This window comes from Oncorhynchus mykiss, chromosome 13 (genome assembly GCF_057628025.1).
Source record: "Oncorhynchus mykiss isolate SJ-2025 chromosome 13, ASM5762802v1, whole genome shotgun sequence".
Lineage (NCBI taxonomy): Eukaryota > Metazoa > Chordata > Actinopteri > Salmoniformes > Salmonidae > Oncorhynchus > Oncorhynchus mykiss.
In genome coordinates this window covers 70,090,989-70,111,553 of record NC_143034.1, presented here as the reverse complement: position 1 = coordinate 70,111,553, position 20,565 = coordinate 70,090,989, and the positions used below count along the sequence as shown (strand labels likewise).

Sequence of the window (20,565 nt, the reverse complement as noted above, 5' to 3'; positions counted from 1 at the left end):
AATCCACAGGTGTTATCTGTTAGGTCAGTTAGCGGCAAGATTTGACCAGTGAGTAGTATAATCTATAGAAAATGATTGGACATATTCAATGTTCTTGAGGTTTACCTAATTTATCTTTATCGCGTGTTGAATTTTCAGCCCCAGTTTGTAGCAAACGTTACCGCAAAGATGTTCCGCTTTTTCAATATTCTGCCAGCCCCTCTGCAGGTATATCAAAATGTTGTTTTTGTTTGTGTTAACGTGTACCCCTCATTTGTTTTTCAAGCAAACATCTCCGGACAGTCGTTATGCGACATTTTAATAGAACATACTGTATCTTCGACTAAAGTTTACTTTTCAAACCTAGATGTGCGTGAGATCAATTTGCTTTCACCCCGTACCCGACGTTACTGAGGATGAGAAAAGGGCGAAAATTCAAAGCTCTAATATAGAACGAGATTTGTTTGAACAAGCCTAGCTTGAGGTGAACGTGATCAAAATATTGCTACTTGGTAAGTTTGTGTGCGTGCGAGGTGTATGTGTTGCAACAACCATGTCTCACATAATTTCGTATTATTATGTATGGAAATCCGAGACCCCTAAGTATGATATGTTATCTTTGGCATGGTTACTTGAGACCGATGGTTACTTAATGCCAAATTGAAAGGAGTTTGGCTGGGTGGGTATAACACACATTTCTAGAAACACAGTGGATAATTATAATTTAGGCTACTTTTGAACTACTTTTATCCACTTTGCAACAACTTAGCGTGTTAGCTAACCCTTCCCAATTATGTAAAGTACTTAAGAAGATATACTTTCAAGTAGGCCCTACTGCTGTAGTTTGTGGTATCTGTACTTTACTATTTATATTTTTGACTACTTTTACTCCACTACATTCCTAAAGGAAATAATGTACTTTTTACTCCGTACATGTTCCCTGACACCCAAAAGTACTCGTTACGTTTCGAATGTTTAGCAGGACAAGAAAAGTGTCCAATTCACACAATTATCAAGAGAACATCCCTGGTCATCTCCTGCCTCAGATCTGGTGGACGCACTAAACACACATGCTTTATTTGTAAATGTATAAGTGTTGGTGCTGTGTTTGCTTAATATGAGGAATTTAAAATTATTTATACTTTTGATACTTAGTTACATTGCAGAAATCGCCCTGCCATTGGTTGCTAAAACTCTAATACACTGAACGAAAATATGAATGCGATATGCAACCATTTCAAAGATCTTACTGAGTTACAGTTCATATAAGGAAATCAGTCAATTTAAATAAATTCATTAGGCCCTAATCTATGGATTTCACATGACTGGGAATACAGATATGCTGTTGATCCAGAGCATCACGAACAAGCTCAATGGGTGACATTTCTGGTGAGTAAAGTCTGGTGAGTATGCAGGCCATGGAAGAACTGGGGCATTTTCAGCTTCCAGAAATTGTGTAAAGATCCTTGCTACATGGAGTACTGGAGTGCAGTATCATGTTGAAACATGAGGTGATGGCGGCGGATGAATGGTATGACAATGGGCCTCGGGATCTCTTCATATTCAAATTGCCATCGATATATTGCACTCGTGTATGTTGTCCATAGCTTATTACTGCCCATACCATAACCCCACCACCGGGGCACTCTGTTCCCAACGTTGACAACTGCAAACCGCTCACCCACACAACGCCATACACACTGTCTACCATCTGCCCGGTACAGTTGAAACTGGGACTCATCTGTGAAAAGCACACAATTCCATCGTGCCAGTGGCCATCGAAGGTGAGCATTTGCCCACTGAAGTAGGTTACGGTGCTGAACTGCAGTCAGGTCAAGACCCTGGTGAGGGCGATGAGCATGCTGATGAGCTTCCCTGAGACAGTTTCTGGCAGTTTGTGCAGAAATTCATAGATTGTGCAAACCTACAAATTAATCAGTTGTCCGGGTGTCTGGTCTCAGACGATCCCGCAGGTGAAGATGCTGGATGTGGAGGTCCTGGCCTGGCGTGGTTACACGTGGTCTGCAGTTGAGGCCAGGTGGACATACTGCCAAATTCTCTTAAAACAATGTAGGAGGCGGCTTATGGTAGAGAAATCACCATTACATTCTCTGGCAACAGCTCTGGTGGACATTCCTGCAGTCAGCATGCCAATTTCACACTCCCTCCCAATTGGATGGCTTGTGGTTAGAGCGTTGGGCCAGTAACCGGAAGGTTGCTGGATCGAGTCCACGAGCTGTCAAGGTAAAAATATGTCGTTCTGCCCCTGAGCAAGGCAGTTAACCCACTGTTCCCTGGGTGCCAAAGACGTTGACGGTTATGGCAGCCCCCCACACCTCTCTGATTCAGAGGGGTTGGGTTAAATGTGGAAGACACACCTCTCTGATTCAGAGGGGTTGGGTTAAATGCGGAAGACATATTTCAGTTGAATACATTGTTGGACAACTGACTAAATATCCCCCCTTTCCCCTCAACTTGTGACATCTGTGGCATTGTTGTGTGTCAAAACTGCAATTTTTTTTTTTAGTGGCATTGTATTGTCCCCAGCACAAGGGGAACCTGTGTAATGATGCTGTTTAATCAGCTTCTTGATATGCCACATCTGTCAGGTGGATGGATTATCTTGGCAAAGGAGACATGCTCATTAACAGGGATGTACTAAATTCGATAGAAATAAGCTTTTTGTGTATATGGAACATTTCTGGGGTCTTTTACTTCAGCTCATGAAACATGGCACCAACACTGTGTTTTTTTGTATTTGTGTAGTTTGCCTAATTTCAGTTTGTAACAAAATAAGCTGCTCTAGTGTAGAGAATCATTCAACCATCTAAACCCTTGTGAAATATATTTTCCATAATCTTTTGAAGACGCAAAAGAAATTGCGCACATAGAACAGATCTACCGCTTCTTAGACTTGCGTTCAAGTAGAGTAATAGAACTATAACTCATATTTCTACAGTGTGAATTTGGCCAGGTCACCCAAATAGTTACAGCAATTACATTTATTTTTTGATAATTAAGCCTATTTAAAACCAAATACTCTTGAGTCATTTTCTATTAAGGTATCTTTACTTTTACTCAAGTATGAACGTTGGGTATTTTTCCACCACTGACCCTGACCTTAACCATTTTAGCTACCCATTTGCCTAACCTTAAGCCTTTAACCGAACTCCTAAACTTAACCCTAACCTTATAATGCAAACGGTTGATAGATCATTTAGAATCTCAGCATGTACAACTTTAGCATTTTAGCTAATTGTCAACTTTTGAACTACTTGATACTTTGCAACTACTAGCATGTTAGCTAACCCTTCCCCTAACACTTCCCTTAACCCTTTAACCTAATTCCTAAACTTAACTCTAATGTTAGCGAGCTAGCTAACCTTAGCCACCTACTTGGAATTCATAACATATCAAATGTTTTGCAGATTCCTAACATAATGCATGCTTTTTATGAATTCATAACATGTAATAGAAATTGTCATTCTTAACATATCACCCATTTCGTATGATAGGCATCCACAAATGAATACATACCATACGAAACGCAACATATCATACTAAATGCGGTGTCTCGGATGTATGTACAGAAAAATACGAAATGCTCTGAGACCAGGTTGGTTGCAAATCACAAATATGGCCAACCATGTCACTGCAGAATATATTTAATGTGTTTTGTGATTTAAGTTCCCATTAGATTGCACTGATGTGATGACTACTTTGTTCCAGGTGCTACAGAGAGTGGTAAGAGTACCATGGTCAAGCAGATGAAGGTCATCCACAGTCATGGCTTCTCCAAGCCAGAGCTTATTAGCTTCAAGGTGCTGTACACTTTACCCTCCTTGGCAGAGATTCTCGAATGTGTTGTGACATGTTTTTTTCTTTAAAGGGGATTCTTGGCTTTGTTACACTACATTCTCACTATTCTAAAGAACCCAGACAGGTCCATAGCCTGTTATGTTGTTGGCTTAAAAAGGCTGTATTCAACAGTCACGATACCATGATCAATGCATACTGCCCTCCATTAATACTGTGTGCTTCCATTCTGTAAGAAAATGCTCTTACTGATGCTTAATCGAATAGTGTTTTGGCTGGACAGGGCACTGATGTAGCTGATAGTGACTCCACTTGGGAGATTAGGGAGGGAGTTGTTGCGTCTGGATGTATGGTATGGGAGCTGGGGTTTGGGAAAGGTGATTCTACCTCCTACCAATCAGACCATGGAGGTAGAAGAGCTTAGGTGTGGTTAATGGTAGCTGTATACTGTTCAAACCATGTTTTTTTTACTGTGTACAGTCCTTGGCTAGAGGTCTGTAAAGGTGGGTGTTACATTATTGAACATTTTACATTCACATAGAACAGGCATGAATATCTGTCTGGTAGAATAGAACAAAAATAATGATTCCCTATCTGCAGTGTTGTGAAGAATAGCCCAGTCCCAGTGTTCAATAGTCACCCCTCTCTCTCCCTCCCTCTCTGGCTCACCATCCAAAGTATTTAAACTGAGCCCTCCATGAGTGATTCCATCAGACTACTGAACTTTCTCGATTAGCGAACATTTATTGATTTACTTGTCTGTCTTGATGTATTCACACTTCATATTTTAGCTGCCATGTATACCGAAATAAAACTCAAACTCCCTCCCTTCACAGGCTGCAGTGCTGGATAACCTCCTGACCTCCATGAAGTTTGTGCTGCGCGGCATGGGACTGCTGAGGATTAATCTGGCCAACAAGAAGAACAAGGTGAGGGAGAAGAGCTAGTAGCTAGTCTTGGAGCATCATGTCATACTGACTGACCACCTTGTTAGGACCTTTTGATTTGACAATTTAAAATACGTAGTTACTCCAGGCAACCGATACATAAACCACAACTAGCAGAGGGTACTAGCCAGAAGACCATTTGTGGTCTTCTATCAAACAGATACAGCACACATGATGAAATATGGTCTCTATTCACACCCTCTGGTAATTATGCAACACATTCTGTACCCCCATTTAACACATGTTGACCTAACAGGATCATACAGTGTAACTAGTCAGCCCAGTTTTAGACCTACATCTCTTCCCATGGTCATAGCTTCCTCCTTTTGAAACTGTAGAGCTCAGATGTCACGTTAGATGTCAGCCTTGCTCTGGTATTCTCCTAGCTACGTCCCTAACACGATCACAAGCCATATCTTGAAGTTTAAAAGCCTCTTTGCCTCACATCTTTCTTGACCTCACTAATAACGACAAGTGGACACAGGGACTGGCATTTATCTTCTACATCTGTCATTATGATTTAGTTGGGTTTTTCATTAGGACCAAATGGAAGAAAAGACTGAAACCGAGAGGGACTACCTGGACTAGTCCAATAAGAAACACTAATTTTACATAGCAAAACACACACAAAAAAAGCATATGTCTTTCATTCCCTAATGAACAAGACCCGAGACAGCAAATGTTTATCATATTCCCAAACTGGAGCAATGCCGTCGGGGGTATGCCAAATAAAAATATGATTTACATTTATTTATTTTTTAAAACTTTTTTTTCACCTTTTCAAACAGTCCATTTATATTTTCCAACGGGGTCTATACATTTGGGTGAGTTTTTTTTTCTTCTCTCGCCTGATTAGCCTCGTTTCACTGCCAAAAATAAAATTAAACCATCTAGTGTTCAGCGAAATAACAACACAATGTCAAATACAGGTAGCCTAGTCAAATAATTAACATCCAATCACATTAACCGTTACACTCTCGCGGGAATTCCATTAACGGTCGTATGTAGCCAAACATAGCTGCTGCTCATGTTGGCATCTGTACTGATGGCACAAAAGCCATGACAGGGAGAAATAGTGGAGTGGTAACGCTCGTGCAAGCAGTTGCTCCCGACGCCACTTGGGTACACCGCAGCATCAACCGAGAGGCTCTTGCTGCCAAGGGAATGCCTGACAGCTTGAAAGGTGAAAATGGTTAATTTTGTTAAAGCAAGGCCCCTGAACTCCCGTATTTTCTGCACTATGGGCGACGGCCATGTAATGCTTTTACAACATACAGAAGTGCGCTGATTATCAAGAGGCAAAGTATTGACACTCTTGTTTTTTAAATTGAGAGACGAGCTTAAAGTTTTCTTTACTGACCATAATTTTCACTTGTCTGACCGCTTGCATGATGAGTTTCTTATACGACTGGCCTATCTGGGTGATGTTTTTTCTCGCCTGAATGATCTGAATCTAGGATTAAAGGGACACTCCGCAACTATATTCAAGGTGCGGGACAAAATTGAGGCTATGATTAAGAAGTTGGAGCTCTTCTCAGTTTGCATTAACAAGGACAACACACAGGTCTTTTCCATTATTGTATGATTTTTTGTGTGCAAATGAACTCAAGCTTACGGACATTATCAAATGTTATATAGCCTCCAGTCCACTTACTGATAAACTGAACAAGAGAGCCTCATTGAAATTACAACAAGCAGTTCTGTGAAAATTGATGGACAACACATGCCACTGCCAGATTTTTGGATAGGGCTGAGCTCAGAGTATCCTGCCTTGGCAAATCTCACTGTTAAGACACTGATGCCCTTTGCAACCATGCAACCATATATGAGAGTGAATTCTCGGCCCTCACTAGCATGAAAACTAAATACAGGCACAGACTGTGTGTGGAAAATGATTTATGACTGAGACTCTCCAATATAACCCAACAGTGCAGAGTTATGTGCATCCTTTCAAGCACACCCTTCTCATTAACCTGTGAGTTATTCAACATTTTTGATGAACAAATAAGGTTTTAAATGTAAGATGGTTAAATTTATTGATTATTATTTGTGCCCTGGTCCTATAAGAGCTGTTTGTCACTTTCCACGAGCCGGGTTGTGACAACTCCCACTCATTCTTATGTTTTAATGTATCATTTTGTGTTTGTGGGGGGCAGGCTTACAATGATGGCAAAAAAACATTTGAGGGTGCGCTGTCCCTGGTGCTAGACGGGGTATGCAGCTGGAGATGAATGTTTTGAAGGGGTACGGGACTATATAAAGTTTGGGAACCACTGCCCTGGAGTATCGGTGATCATGAAGCCCTCTTCCTGTTGTCCCCATGCAGGCCCATGCCCGCTCTGTGCTGTCCTGTGGCCAGTGTTTCGGGGAGGACGGGGAGCTGCTGCCGTTTGTGGCCCTGTCTTTCTGTGCTCTCTGGGCCGACCAGGGTGTGAAAGCTGCAGCTGCCAGGGGCTATGAGTTCCAACTCAACGACTCAGCGCTCTAGTGAGTACCTTACATGTAGTGTTGTCACTGTACTCAGTATCACAGTTCTCTGAAGTATGAGCATGGCAAGGAAACAACGTACGGAGCGCACTGAATTTCATGATGAAACAGTGGAAGTTGATAATGCTGCGTTTTGGTATCAATTTATATTTTAATCAACCTCTGTTGGAGAGCGAGGTAGGGGCAGTGTTGTCTTTTTCACTGTCGTCACTCGCATCCTATAATTGAAGGTATAGCAGAAAGCATATGACATAAAGCAGGTTCTTAAAGGCTCAAACAGTTTAATAGTCTGTCTCGTGGCTGCTTTTCTTTGCCATGGAAAATCAAGAATCGTGCTACTGGTGTCGTGACGCATGTTCTATCTGCGCCGTCCCACCTCATTCAGACTGACTGGACCGTGTGGATCCTCCCAGGTCTTACAAGGGAAGCCTTTGCTTACTTCCTCGTCGATATACACATAATGGGATTGTAGCGAAAAATACATCCGTCACAGGAAATGAGTCTCCTGACATTTTGCTGAATTGACATTTTTAATTGGTCCTTCATTATAATGTCATGCCTGTCATGTCTTTGTAAAGGTGGTTGGTTAAAAAAGGACATGGGGGAAAAAAAGACATGAGAATTACGTTTGAAATGCTTGTGTGTCTAATGAGCAAGTGAGGGGATGACAACCGGGGATTATGTACATACTACTATTTACAGTGGCGTGTTGTGATTGGGATAATTGGTTAAAAGACTCCTGACTGTCTGCATTATGAACTAAGCAGCGGCCAAGTGTTCTGCTTCACAGCTATTCAGCTTTACTTTACCCACCACCTGGGGGGCAGCTGTCGGTAAGGTGGCATCAGAGGGCTATGTATGGGTAAGGTGGCATTAGAGGGCTATGTATGGGTAAGGTGGCATTAGAGGGCTATGTATGGGTAAGGTGGCATTGGGGGGCTATGTATGGGTAAGGTGGCATTAGCGGGCTATGTATGGGTGAGGTGGCATCAGGGGGCTATGTATGGGTAAGGTGGCATCAGGGGGCTATGTATGGGTGAGGTGGCATCGGGGGGCTATGTATGGGCGAGGTGGCATCGGGGGGCTATGTATGGGCGAGGTGGCATCGGGGGGCTATGTATGGGCGAGGTGGCATCGGGGGGCTATGTATGGGCGAGGTGGCATCGGGGGGCTGTGTATGGGTGAGGTGGCATCGGGGGGCTGTGTATGGGTGAGGTGGCATCGGGGGGCTGTGTATGGGTGAGGTGGCATCGGGGGGCTATGTATGGGCGAGGTGGCATCGGGGGGCTATGTATGGGCGAGGTGGCATCGGGGGGCTATGTATGGGCGAGGTGGCATCGGGGGGCTATGTATGGGCGAGGTGGCATCGGGGGGCTATGTATGGGCGAGGTGGCATCGGGGGGCTATGTATGGGTTTGCCAGCCAGAGGGGTTGGCGGTGGATCCACATATTGCGGCGTTACCCAGCTCCAATTTAATCTGCACCAGTTTATTCTCCATTTGTCCTCTTTTTGAATATACTCCTGTATATTAGACTGCTTATGTAGATGGCTACTTAAACACCATGGCGTCATTCTCTGTAGTTGGAGGTATGTGTGCGTTTTACGTGTTCCTAAAACAGGCCCCTGCCCTGAACTGAGGTCATGCTCAGAATAGTTTTTTTATTGTTGTTCTGGTGTCATAGACACACATCCTCTCTTGTGGGGGTTGATCAGCGGTGTTTCTAAGCATGTGATGTGATGGGACATAGACACACATCCTCTCTTGTGGGGGTTGATCAGCGGTGTTTCTAAGTGATGTGATGGGACATAGACACACATCCTCTCTTGTGGGGGTTGATCAGCGGTGTTTCTAAGCATGTGATATGATGGGACATAGACACACATCCTCTCTTGTGGGGGTTGATCAGCGGTGTTTCTAAGCATGTGATGTGATGGGACATAGACACACATCCTCTCTTGTGGGGGTTGATCAGCGGTGTTTCTAAGCATGTGATATGATGAGACATAGACACACATCCTCTCTTGTGGGGGTTGATCAGCGGTGTTTCTAAGTGATATGATGGGACATAGACACACATCCTCTCTTGTGGGGGTTGATCAGCGGTGTTTCTAAGTGATATGATGGGACATAGACACACATCCTCTCTTGTGGGGGTTGATCAGCGGTGTTTCTAAGTGATGTGATGGGACATAGACACACATCCTCTCTTGTGGGGGTTGATCAGCGGTGTTTCTAAGTGATGTGATGGGACATAGACACACATCCTCTCTTGTGGGGGTTGATCAGTGGTGTTTCTAAGCATGTGATATGATGGGACATAGACACACATCCTCTCTTGTGGGGGTTGATCAGCGGTGTTTCTAAGCATGTGATATGATGGGACATAGACACACATCCTCTCTTGTGGGGGTTGATCAGCGGTGTTTCTAAGCATGTGATGTGATGGGACATAGACACACATCCTCTCTTGTGGGGGTTGATCAGCGGTGTTTCTAAGCATGTGATATGATGGGACATAGCACCACGTCCTCTCTTGTGGGGGTTGATCAGCGGTGTTTCTAAGCATGTGATGTGATGGGACATAGACACACATCCTCTCTTGTGGGGGTTGATCAGCGGTGTTTCTAAGCATGTGATATGATGGGACATAGCACCACGTCCTCTCTTGTGGGGGTTGATCAGCGGTGTTTCTAAGCATGTGATGTGATGGGACATAGACACACATCCTCTCTTGTGGGGGTTGATCAGCGGTGTTTCTAAGCATGTGATGTGATGGGACATAGACACACATCCTCTCTTGTGGGGGTTGATCAGCGGTGTTTCTAAGCATGTGATATGATGAGACATAGACACACATCCTCTCTTGTGGGGGTTGATCAGCTGTGTTTCTAAGCATGTGATATGATGGGACATAGACACACATCCTCTCTTGTGGGGGTTGATCGGCGGTGTTTCTAAGTGATATGATGGGACATAGACACACATCCTCTCTTGTGGGGGTTGATCAGCGGTGTTTCTAAGTGATGTGATGGGACATAGACACACATCCTCTCTTGTGGGGGTTGATCAGTGGTGTTTCTAAGCATGTGATATGATGGGACATAGACACACATCCTCTCTTGTGGGGGTTGATCAGCGGTGTTTCTAAGCATGTGATATGATGGGACATAGACACACATCCTCTCTTGTGGGGGTTGATCAGCGGTGTTTCTAAGCATGTGATGTGATGGGACATAGACACACATCCTCTCTTGTGGGGGTTGATCAGCGGTGTTTCTAAGCATGTGATATGATGGGACATAGCACCACGTCCTCTCTTGTGGGGGTTGATCAGCGGTGTTTCTAAGCATGTGATGTGATGGGACATAGACACACATCCTCTCTTGTGGGGGTTGATCAGCGGTGTTTCTAAGCATGTGATGTGATGGGACATAGACACACATCCTCTCTTGTGGGGGTTGATCAGCGGTGTTTCTAAGCATGTGAAATGATGGGACATAGACACACATCCTCTCTTGTGGGGGTTGATCAGCGGTGTTTCTAAGTGATGTGATGGGACATAGCACCACGTCCTTGGGGAGGACACTATTAGGCGCTTCATGTGAAGCGCGTCGGGTTTTTACGTCATTTTGTTTCAAGTGTCATCAAATCTCAATTTAGTGCCTCTTTATGCCTTGTTTTCAGGGACATTACCTTTGCTGAATGGGGTGTTGTTCAAGTGAAGTGTGGATTATGATGATGTGGGTTTGGGTTAACGGCAGTAGCATTCTGCTCTCTTTAGTTATGTTTCATACTGATGTTGTGAGTTTTATTTGATAAAAAAACAATTTAATATAATGTGCCCTTATTTTACCAGGTAAGTTGACTGAACATTCGCATTTACAGCAATGATCTGGGGAATAGTTACATGGGAGAGAAGGGGGGGAAATGAATTAGTCAATTGGAAGCTTGGGATGATTAGGTGACCATGATAGAATGAGGGCCAGATTGTAAATTTAGCCAGGACACCGCGGTTAACCCCCCCCCCCTACTCTTAACAATAAATGCCATGGGAATATTTAGTGAAGACAGAGTCAGGACACCCGTTTTAATATTCCATTCAAAAGACAGATCCCTACTCAGTGCAATGTCTCGGTCACTGCCTTGGGGCATTGATCTTTTTTAGACCAGAGGTAAGAGTGCCTCCTACTGGCCCTGCAACATCTGTTCTCCTAGCCCAATAATGGATTAAAGGAGCCTAACATTACTCCTCAGTCCAAGGACCTTACATGTTCTGTTTAAAGGGTGAATTGGCTCTAGAAGCCAAAACAGCCAAATATTCCATCTAAACGTGAATTGATTCTCAGTTGCGGCACAGTTCTAGAAACATAAATGCTTCCACTTTCACATCACAATAATAACACTTACTGTAGGGGGACAGTTGCAGGGGACATTTAAAAAAAAATAAAAAAATTGTGACATGTTAATCAAATCAAATCAAAGTTTATTTGTCATGTGCGCCGAATACAACAGGTGTAGACCTTACAGTGAAATGCTTACTTACAGACTCTAACCAATAGTGCCAAAAAGCAAAAAAAGTGTGTAGGTAAGTAAAGAAATAAAACAGTAAAAATACATTTGAAAAAAGAGTAGCAAGGCTATATACTATATATATATACTATACTAGGCTATATATACCTGTTAGGCTTATTGAGGTAGTATGTACATGTAGGTATCGTTAAAGTGACTGCAGGTCCCAGGATCCTTGTGGTCTTCTGTTTACAAACAGGTGTTCGGAGATGCAGAGAGCTAAATAGCACAGTTAGTCCACTCTGTTTTTTTCTGTAAACAAGCGCGGTAACATGAAAATATGGCCGTGTGGGAACCCTAACCATATAAAGGTGTGTATCAATTGAACCTTTTGATTTTGGAAAAATGATTTATTGCTAACATGAAAGAAGTTCCTTTTGCTTCCAAAGCCTTACTGCAAGCGACATGTTAATGTTCAGACCGAGTGTCGCAGATCTTAACACAACTCCCCCCTACAGAAGATGCCTTCATCTAATGACTTATGTGTAATGTAATAGAACTGAGTCATGATAAAGGGCTACTGGTCTCCCATCCAGGGACCAACCCTGCTTAGCTTCAGAGGCAAGCCAGCAGAGGAATGCAGGGTGGTACGCTGCCCTCACACTATACAATTGAGACACCAGACACACACACACACACACACACAGGGTGTACAAAACATTAGGAACACCTTCTTAATTTTGAGTTGCACCCCCTTTTGCCCACAGAACAGCCTCAAATTGTCAGGGCATGGACTCTACAAGGTGTCAAAAGCGTTCTGCAGGAATTCTGGCCCATGTTGACTCCAATGTTGTCAAGTTGGCTGATGTCCATCTGTGGTGGACCATTCTTGATAAACACAGGGAACTGTTGTGCGTGAAAAACCCAGTGGTGTTGCAGTTCTTGATGGACTCACATGTCAATAGAGAGTCTGTCTGCATCTGAAATGGTACTGTCGTGTCTTTACTATCATTAACTGAAGACTGATAGTTTTTATCAAAGAGTCTCTGTAATTAGTTACTGCGCGATCAAGTTCGTCTTTCGTTGAATTGTCAGTCTCTCGCTCGCTCTCTCTCTCCGTCTTGTTTAGAAGGGATAGTTCAGTGACATTCGTTATAGATGGATGTTTCGGCGGTTGTCGTTCTTCACGTTCAATGATACTGAATTCCTAGCTGCAGACTAGTAATTACTATCAAAGACTTGTTCTCATTCTATCGGTATTGATAGTCTAAGAGTTTAACCATGTGGTATGGTTAAGATTCAGCAATGGTCTACAACCTTTGTACTCCTGTGATTGAGAGAAACTGCGGATAATTTATCAAATTTGGGTTTTATTCGGAATGGCAGAAAAGGGCTGTCCCAGGATGTCTGACCCTAACTGGGCTCAGGGGCGGTCCTCTGATTTAGTTCAAATCAAAAGGGAATTGTATTTTTCTTCATTAAACAGTCCACAATCATATTACACAATTATACAAACAGTATCATACTCACTCATTCATCTTATACAACAATTAGATGTAAACCTCATATCTGAGACTATTATATAAACAGCGTTTTGGTAATGTGGCCACACCGTCTCCCATGAACTTCCCAAGTTGTGACAAACGGACCAGTTCGTAGCTGGATTCTTCACCGATCTTTTATACTTTCTCCGGTACATGAAATTTGTTCGTACCTCAAGTTCTGTGAGGTGGAAGGATTTCCTTTGTTCTCCATGAAAAACGACTCTCTAACTGTCCATGAGGTCTTCTCAGGAATTTACGACCTCTGACCACAGCAGCCTAGTTGAAGGAGGCAAGGGGGAGGCAGGGAGAGGGGGATGGAGTTGCTATACCCAAAGAGGCCAACGTCATGACAGTACCCTATTCCCTTTAGAGTGCACCACTTTTAGATCAGAACCCTGTAGTCACTAGGGTTTAGGGTTCCATTTCAGACACCCTTGGTATGACTAAGGATTACCTCTGTCCCAGCTCTCTCCCCTGTCCGTCCTCTGTCTGTTAGACCACCTGTTCTAATTGATCTCTTCCACATGAATTGGCAGATCAGACGGTCGTGACACACTTTGACTTCCTCTGGATGTGAAGGGAGGAAATTATGATTGACTGAACTGATGGACTCAAAGGCTCAGTTTTTTTTTCTGGTCTTCTCTCCTCTGCCAATCACTGATCTCACAGGTCATTTCAGGTGAAAGCAATATAATGGAAACCTTTCCTGTCCTTTCACTCACTGGTAGTCATGAAGGGAAGGTGATGAGGAGAGGAAGCCATTTGAAGTATTAAGACTGTCCAAGAGGTTATACATGACAGCTTACATGCCTACACACTTTTGTTACAGAAATGAGCAGGGAGGGAGGGAGGGGGTGGGTGTGTGTGAGGGCAAAAGGGAGGGAGGGGGTGGATGTGTGTGAGGGCAGAAGGGAGGGAGGGGGTGGGTGTGTGTGAGGGCAAAAGGGAGGGAGGGGGTGGATGTGTGTGAGGGCAGAAGGGAGGGAGGGGGTGGGTGTGTGTGAGGGCAAAAGGGAGGGAGGGAGGGGGTGGATGTGTGTGAGGGCAGAAGGGAGGGAGGGGGTGGGTGTGAGGGCAGAAGGGAGGGAGGGGGTGGGTGTGTGTGAGGGCAGAAGGGAGGGAGGGGGTGGGTGTGTGTGAGGGCAGAAGGGAGGGAGGGGGTGGGTGTGTGTGAGGGCAGAAGGGAGGGAGGGAGGGGGTGGGCGTGTGTGAGGGCAGAAGGGAGGGAGGGAGGGAGGGGGTGGATGTGTGTGAGGGCAGAAGGGAGGGAGGGAGGGGGTGGATGTGTGTGAGGGCAGAAGGGAGGGAGGGAGGGGGTGGATGTGTGTGAGGGCAGAAGGGAGGGAGGGAGGGGGTGGATGTGTGTGAGGGCAGAAGGGAGGGAGGGGGTGGGTGTGTGAGGGCAGAAGGGAGGGTGGGGGTGGGTGTGTGAGGGCAGAAGGGAGGGAGGGGGTGGGTGTGAGGGCAGAAGGGAGGGAGGGGGTGTGTGTGAGGGCAGAAGGGAGGGAGGGGGTGGGTGTGTGTGTGAGGGCAGAAGGGAAGGAGGGAGGGAGGGGGTGGGTGTGTGAGGGAGGGAGGGGGTGGGTGTGAGGGCAGAAGGAATGGAGGGAGGGAGGGAGGGGGTGGGTGTGAGGGCAGAAGGAATGGAGGGGGTGGGTGTGAGGGCAGAAGGGAGGGAGGGAGTGGGTGGGTGTGAGGGCAGAAGGGAGGGAGGGAGCGGGTGGGTGTGAGGGCAGAAGGGAGGGAGGGGGTGGGTGTGAGGGCAGAAGGAATGGAGGGAGGGAGGGAGGGGGTGTGCATACTTGGTGGATGACACAATGAGACTGGACCGGAATGTCTGGAATGCCTGGCTCGTGGCGGTGTAGTGCAGCGTGGGTGGGTAGGAAGGTGGTTGGCGGGAACCTCTCCGTCTCACCCTGGAGGTATCACTTTACAGCGCTTCGTGACATTCTCTACTGCGCCAGCTTGTGTGTTGCTTTGTGAAAAGTGCTAATTGCTGTGTGATCAAAAGGTCAGCTCCAATATGTCATGTTATTCCTCCCCCTTAGATCAACACTACTCATTTGGCCTTTCTCTTCTAATGGTTGTCTGTACCTGTTTTATTGTGGCATGAGAAGTGACTTGTTGTTTTGACGTGTTCTAATGATGAGTTCTCTCTTATGGACTTGGCTTTTAGAGCTCTGCTGAAACAGTCAGACTATGGTAACACAGCTATGACGTTATACCTTCAAAGTATTCCAGTAAGAAGCTAGCGTTGATATGTCTCATGAACCTGATTTGCATACAATGAGTGAAGGTGTGTTGACACGGAACATGCTTTATAATTACAAATTGTAAAGACGGGTCATTTCCCTAAGGCTTGGTGTGTTTTAACACCATCCACAGTTTTTTGATGTTTTTGACTGTCCCTTATCACTATGGACATCTTCTGACTCAAGTCCCTGTGGATCCTACGGATGACGTAAGTTTTCTATGAACACGTTCAACACAAAGCATCTCTCACGGAATTATTTTTTGTGTGGACGTTTGTCTGATCACCTAGATTAGAATGCTGGTCCTCTGGTGGTGGATCCCACCTAGCTAGCCACTTGGTGATCCCACCTAGCTAGCCACTTGGTGGACTGTCCAGTGGTGGTGGATCCCACCTAGCTAGCCACTTGGTGGACTGTCCTCTGGTGGTGGATCCCACCTAGCTAGCCACTTGGTGGACTGTCCTCTGGTGGTGGATCCCACCTAGCTAGCCACTTGGACTGTCCTCTGGTGGTGGATCCCACCTAGCTAGCCACTTGGTGGACTGTCCTCTGGTGGTGGATCCCACCTAGCTAGCCACTTGGTGGACTGTCCTCTGGTGGTGGATCCCACCTAGCTAGCCACTTGGACTGTCCTCTGGTGGTGGATCCCACCTAGCTAGCCACTTGGACTGTCCTCTGATCTCCCACACTCTCAAATGACTGCTTAATTTAGTTATATCTCTCCCATCTCTGTCTCTCTGTCGCTCAGTACAAGTTACTCATTAAACTGCCTCGGAGACCATATACTCATACAACTCATCACTTTTACATACACTACCGTTCAAAGGCTTGGGGTCACTTAGAAATGTCCTTGTTTTTGAAAGAAAGGTACTTTTTTTTTTTTTTTGTCCATTTTAAAACATCAAATTGATCAGAAATACAGTGTAGACATTTTTTTATGTTGTAAATGACTATTGTAGCTGGAAGCGGCAGATTTTTTAATGGAATATCTACATAGGCGTACAGAGGCCCATTATCAGCAACCATCACTGTGTTCCAATGGCACGTTGTGTTAATTAATCAGAGTTTCTAATTTTAAAAGGCTAATTGATCATTAGAAAACCCTTTTGCAATTATGTTAGCACAGGTGAAAACTGTTCTGATTTTAAAGAAGCAATTAAACTGGCCGCCTTTACACTAGAGTATCTGGAGCATCAGCATTTGTGGGTATGATTACAGGCTCAAAATGGCCAGAAACAAAGACTTACTTACTTGGGAACTCGTCAGTCTATTCTTGTTCTGAGAAATGAAGGCTATTCCATGCGAGAAACTGAAGATATTGTACAACGCTGTGTACTACTCCCTTCACAGAACAGCAAAAGAGGAGTGGGAGGCACCGGTGCACAAATGAGCAAGAGGACAAGTACATTAGTGTCTTGTTTGAGAAGGAACTTTGCCTAGAAGGCCAGCATCATGGAGTCACCTCTTCACTGTTGATGTTGAGACCGGTGTTTTGCGGGTACTATTTAATGAAGCTGCCAGTTGAGCTTTTCGATCATAAACAAGGACATTTCTAAGTGACTGCAAACATGTGGAGTGTAATCTCAATGTAGTAATTTTATTTTTACTCCGTTATGCACTGATTAATGCATCAATAAAATATAATTTTGAACATAATTCACCATGTTGGTATTTTTTTTAAATCAACATTGTCTGATTTATGTTCTTCAGTTAAACCATTTACAGTCTTAAAGCTGTTTTTGTTTCTTTTGACTGTCGTTTCCTCCGTCTGCCTTTCCCAGTTTCTTTGAGAACATAAGTCGGATCATCTCTCCCAGATACATTCCCACTGAGGCGGACGTCCTGCGGGTGAGAGTGCGAACCTCCGGAATCATCGAGACTCAGTTTCCAGCCAATCACATGGTTTTCAGGTAAGGAATGGTTTTCACTGGCTCATGTATGAATTGCCTTGTCTAAACCAGTCCATAATTCATCTACCCATGAATCTTGTTCAATACATTCATCGTGCTTTCTAAATGTTATTTTGCATATGTTCTTTATAACAAATGTACACCTTTGTCTTACTTCAGAGTATAACTAACAACTCTGTTATAATGACGCCATATGTCATAAGACAATGACACCCATTGATACCTTGAGAAAATATTCTGTGTGATCATACATTCTCAGTTCAGTGTCATAGTGTTATATCTGTGGGTGGTGTTGTGAATGGGTTTGTGGTATGGGTGTTTAGAGCAGGTCTGTGTCATACTGACAACACTACATGATTACAGGCGACGGGGTGATATTTCAAAAATAATTCTGCTTGCCAACTTCCTCTGGTGACCGTCATCTTATGGTTCCTTGAGTATGACCATTTTCAAATGAGCATTATGAATGTCCATAGTGCTTCATCTCAAACCAATATAATATTCTGTATTGGCTCATTCTAGTAAACTGTTGTACTATCAAGACGATGTCCCCTCTTCGCCTCACATATGTGTATAAGAAGCCTCTGTGTAAGTCTGGTGTTTCAGCTGTGTGTGATTGTAAAAATGGCTTCAGACAAGTTGTCACAGTTTTTCTGACTTCTTGGTCTCCTGATGCGTAGAGAGGAGAACTGTGCAGGAAGATTGTCGGTGAATCACTATCACGCCATAAGAGAATGTCATGTATTCTAGTTCTAACCGATGGGAACCACTTTCCCAACATGCAGTACTGTTTTCCAGAGGCTTGAATTCATAACTGCAAGCGTACCCAGACGTGCTCCACCCCAGCGTGACTACAAAAATGACCGTTGGGCACGACGGGACTATTCCTAGAAAAATAAAAGGATCACTCGGATGTCTACCGTGATTTTAATATGTACTACAGGGGCAAACAGAAATGAAGATATTTGGCTTGTCAGACACCTTCCTCAGAGCCATGAATTAATCTTTGTTCTTTTTTGGCTCGGCTCGGCTTGGCTCGGCTCGGCTCGGCTCGGCTCGGCTGGGCTTGGCTCGGCTCGGCTGGGCTCGGCTCGGCTCGGCTCGGCTGGGCTGGGCTGGGCTCGGCTCGGCTTGGCTTGGCTCGGCTCGGCTTGCTGTGACATGGAGGGGTGGGTGAAACTTAGTGAATCATACCGCAGCCATAGAACTTTGTTCCCACAATGTGATGCCATGGACAAAGGGCACAAAATTGCATAAATGGATGAAGGCAGCTAAGAAAATTAAGGAATTTTTGTACTCTATTGGTAATATTCTAGTTTATATGATGATAGAGGTTTAGTTTCGTGTTTCTATGGAACCATGTATTTCTTTTTACTTTTCCAAACCCCTAATTTCCAAACCCCTAATTTCCAAACCCCTAATTTCCAAACCCCCCTCGGTTTAATTTCTTCAATAATGAAATGTATGCGTTTTTAAATCAAATCCCCTTACATCTGCATGACCTTTCTTGAAATCTCCATGCAATATCAATGCCTCTAACTTCACAGTCAAATGTTTTTCTGTCTTATTCAATTGGTCTTATTGAATGATGAATGTGGCCAAATGTTTCACAATAGCCAGGGGATGCCAAACTACGTGGGCAGTGAAGGTGGAGTTTGCCATTGTAATGAGTACTGTAGAGCCGGGGGTGAAATATTATTCCCCGCTTGCAAAATGAGTGTGCCCATTGAAAAACAATTTTAAAAAAGTGGGGATGGATTTGTGCAGCTCAAGTTCCATCTATGAACTTGAGTGGTTACATTTCACCAGCTCTATCCTTCAGCTTTATAGCAAACCAAGAGCAGGGCTTCTGTTTGACTGAAAAACAAATGTAGTGTTTCAGTGTAGTAAACAGTTGAGTATGCCTTCTGATTATCAAAATCATTTGTTGGACTGCACTTTTCCCAAAGTGTCTTGGTACACAAAAGGAGCGTGCTGATCTCCAGGGTGGGAAGGGGTTGGGTTATAAACCAGCCCTGCTGATTTCCCTACTCTCTGGGTTCCAATGTCCCATGGTGGCCCCATCTGGCCCTTCTCACGACTTAGCAAGGGGTGCCTGAGGAGTGCTAGCAGACACCCCCTCACAGCTGCAAGGGAGGCGGCATACTGAGGAATGAATCAGACCTATGAGATATTGATGTCCCTCACTCATGCGCTCGCTCTCTCTGTGCTTCTGAGAGAGAAGGAATAGCAAGAGGTTTCCTCCTAATGGCCACGAAATCCCCTCCACACCCCTTCTCTCCTTGCTGATTCTCCTTGTGCTGATTCTCCTTGTGCTGATTCTCCTTGTGCTGATTCTCCTTGTGCTGATTCTCCTTGTATTGTGCTCCAGCCTGCTGAACACGTCATGGCATCATGCTTCAGCTCCACTCTTGTGTATTCCACGTAGAACCATGATCAATGACACTACCAGGTATTAGACGTGGATACAGTCGGTTGTGAAACAGAACTTCAGCAACATTAAATGTCAACTTTTATTTTTTCTCATCACGACAGAGACCCAGTCATGTAGCAGTCTTGTAATGGTTCCAAAAATACTCTACCTCAATGACTTATCTCAGGGATTGCTGCTGTAGCCTGGTAGTCCAGTAATTAGCTAACTCCTCTCTGTGTTGTGTGTTTGTTCATTGTATGACATGACACCAATGGAAGAGTTGTATGCCGTATGGGACCAGGCTATCTTTGCACTGCCCGGTTTTAAAACAAAATGTGACCCCAAAGACACAAAGTATCTGACAAGGGTAGTGTAATCACACTCCTGGCGACCATCAGATGCAGGTTGGTCACTATCACAATGACCTTTGTCACCAAGACCCTGAGTTTCATAGGGATTCAACATGGAATACTACTTTTCCAGTTCGAGAGTTTAAATGTTTTACCCAGAATGCTCTACTCCTACTCCATGTGCTTTAGACAATACTCAGTTGTTGGTTACAGCACGTACAATAAGGGACCAGACTGCTACTATCTTGTTGTTAATCCCTAGAGACTGGAGTACAGTAGGCCTATTCCTGTGCTTCAGTGTTTGCTGGTGGTGCTGGGTGTAATATAGTCTGAACAAAAATAGATCACAGAAATGT

The 20,565-nt window shown here is 44.5% G+C and overlaps 1 protein-coding gene across 1 annotated transcript in view; it reads left to right on the top strand.

Moving 5' to 3' along the window:
• The first annotated feature begins 106 nt into the window (after nt 1-106).
• The window catches only part of LOC110487033 (guanine nucleotide-binding protein G(o) subunit alpha), a 33,407-nt gene continuing 12,948 nt past the window's right edge, over nt 107-20,565 (top strand). The window contains exons 1-6 of the mRNA XM_090197367.1: nt 107-207; nt 347-491; nt 3,709-3,800; nt 4,632-4,724; nt 7,069-7,229; nt 17,318-17,446. Of these exons, the coding sequence (XP_090053493.1) occupies nt 3,735-3,800; nt 4,632-4,724; nt 7,069-7,229; nt 17,318-17,446 (449 nt within the window). The 5' untranslated portion in view covers nt 107-207; nt 347-491; nt 3,709-3,734. The remainder of the gene's footprint in view (nt 208-346; nt 492-3,708; nt 3,801-4,631; nt 4,725-7,068; nt 7,230-17,317; nt 17,447-20,565) is intronic.